The sequence below is a fragment of the Ceratotherium simum genome, chromosome 34 (assembly GCF_057802395.1).
Source record: "Ceratotherium simum simum isolate JZ-2026a chromosome 34, ASM5780239v1, whole genome shotgun sequence".
NCBI classification, from domain to species: domain Eukaryota; kingdom Metazoa; phylum Chordata; class Mammalia; order Perissodactyla; family Rhinocerotidae; genus Ceratotherium; species Ceratotherium simum.
The window spans coordinates 18,363,867-18,365,319 of NC_141933.1; the positions used below are offsets into that span (position 1 = coordinate 18,363,867).

A 1,453-nucleotide genomic window follows, 5' to 3' on the forward strand; every position below is an offset into this window, starting at 1 on the left:
GAGTCCAAAACTTTTGCACAAATAGGGAGTAGCAAATATAAATTCAAGACATAAAATGAAGCATGGCATATTTAGAGAATGACAAATTTTGGTATGGTTGGAAGATTGAATAAATACTCATTGGATCACCCCACATTAGTCCAAACAATTTTGATTTTCATGTATTATAGTGTAAGACTGGGAGAAAAATATATACATACAGCTTTTGAATGATATTACTTTTTATTTTTAAGTTTTTTCAGAGCCTCTTTCATATCCTTGTTCTTTAGGCTATAAATCAGAGGGTTTAACATGGGAATCACAAGCGTGTAAAATAATGAGGTCATTTTGTCTTGATCTAGGGAGTAAGAACTCAGCAAGAAATACATGAAGAGCCAAGTTCCCTGAAAAATGGCCACAGCAGTGAAGTGGGAGGTGCAGGTGGAGAAAGCTTTGACCCTGCCCTCAGCAGAGTGGATCTTTATCACTGCCGGGATGGTATACCAATAAGACACAAAATGCCCTGAAAGAGTAATCAGTTCAATGAAACCAAAAATGATAAATATCACTAACTCATTGACCTGTGTATCTGAGCAAGATAGCAGTAGGAGAGGAGGAACATCACAGAAGAAATGGTTAATTTCCTTTGATCCGCAGAAACATAAGCGGAATGTTAATGTCGTGTCTATCAACGCGCCCGCCATTACCCCCAGATAAACCCCAGCCATGAGGAGGCAGCACACTCTGCTGGCCATGTAGACTGTGTGGAGCAAGGGGTTGCTAATGGCCTTGTATCTATCAAAGGCCATCACCGCCAGCAGTAGACGCTCAGTATCTTCAAAGGTACAGAAGATCAAGAATCGCAGAGCACATCCGTGGAAGGGAATTGACTTGTTCTCAACAATGAAACCTACCAGCATCCTGGGTCCAATTGCTGTGGAATAGCCGAGGTCACTGAAGGAGAGGTGGCTAAGGAAGAAATACATCGGTGTGTGCAGCTGGGAATCCATTCTAATTAAAATGATCATCCCAAGGTTTGCAACAAGGTTGATGAGATAAACAAAAAGAAACATGGTAAATAGGGTTACTTTGATTTCGGGGGTGGTGTTAATTCCCAAGAGAAGGAATTCATTCAAGGAAGAGCAATTTTCCCCATCCATTCTTTATTCTTCTAAAATTTTGCAGAATTGATCAAGAAAATGGTAGATCAAAGTCTTAACCTTTCCTGACACTCACAAGAACATAACCTGTAAATCGGAAAGAATTTATTTTAGTACTTTATATTATCATCAGAAAATAGCGCAGACAAGTTTCATTGTTATGTTGTGGACAAAAGTTACAGTGTCTGGGAGAGGATTTTGAGAAAGGGCAATTCTCAGTTTGGACGTCATCTGTGAGGTATGTGGCTTGTGTGAACCTTCACTGCTGTATCTCAGTAGTCAGTCGTGAAAGCTCATTACAAGTGAAATATAAT

The 1,453-nt window shown here is 39.7% G+C and overlaps 1 protein-coding gene across 1 annotated transcript; it reads right to left on the reverse strand.

Annotated features, from left to right (window-relative positions):
- Positions 1–215: 215 nt before the first annotated feature.
- On the reverse strand, positions 216–1,145 carry LOC101391225 (olfactory receptor-like protein OLF2). Its single transcript, XM_014779781.2, has one exon. It carries the CDS (start codon positions 1,137–1,139, stop codon positions 216–218), a length of 924 nt encoding a protein of 307 aa, XP_014635267.2. The 5' UTR covers positions 1,140–1,145.
- Positions 1,146–1,453: the final 308 nt, after the last annotated feature.

What these genes read in the sequence shown, in the direction of transcription:
- LOC101391225 (XM_014779781.2), bottom strand. Translation starts at nt 1,139, where the DNA reads ATGGATGGGGAAAATTGCTCTTCCTTGAATGAATTCCTTCTCTTGGGA.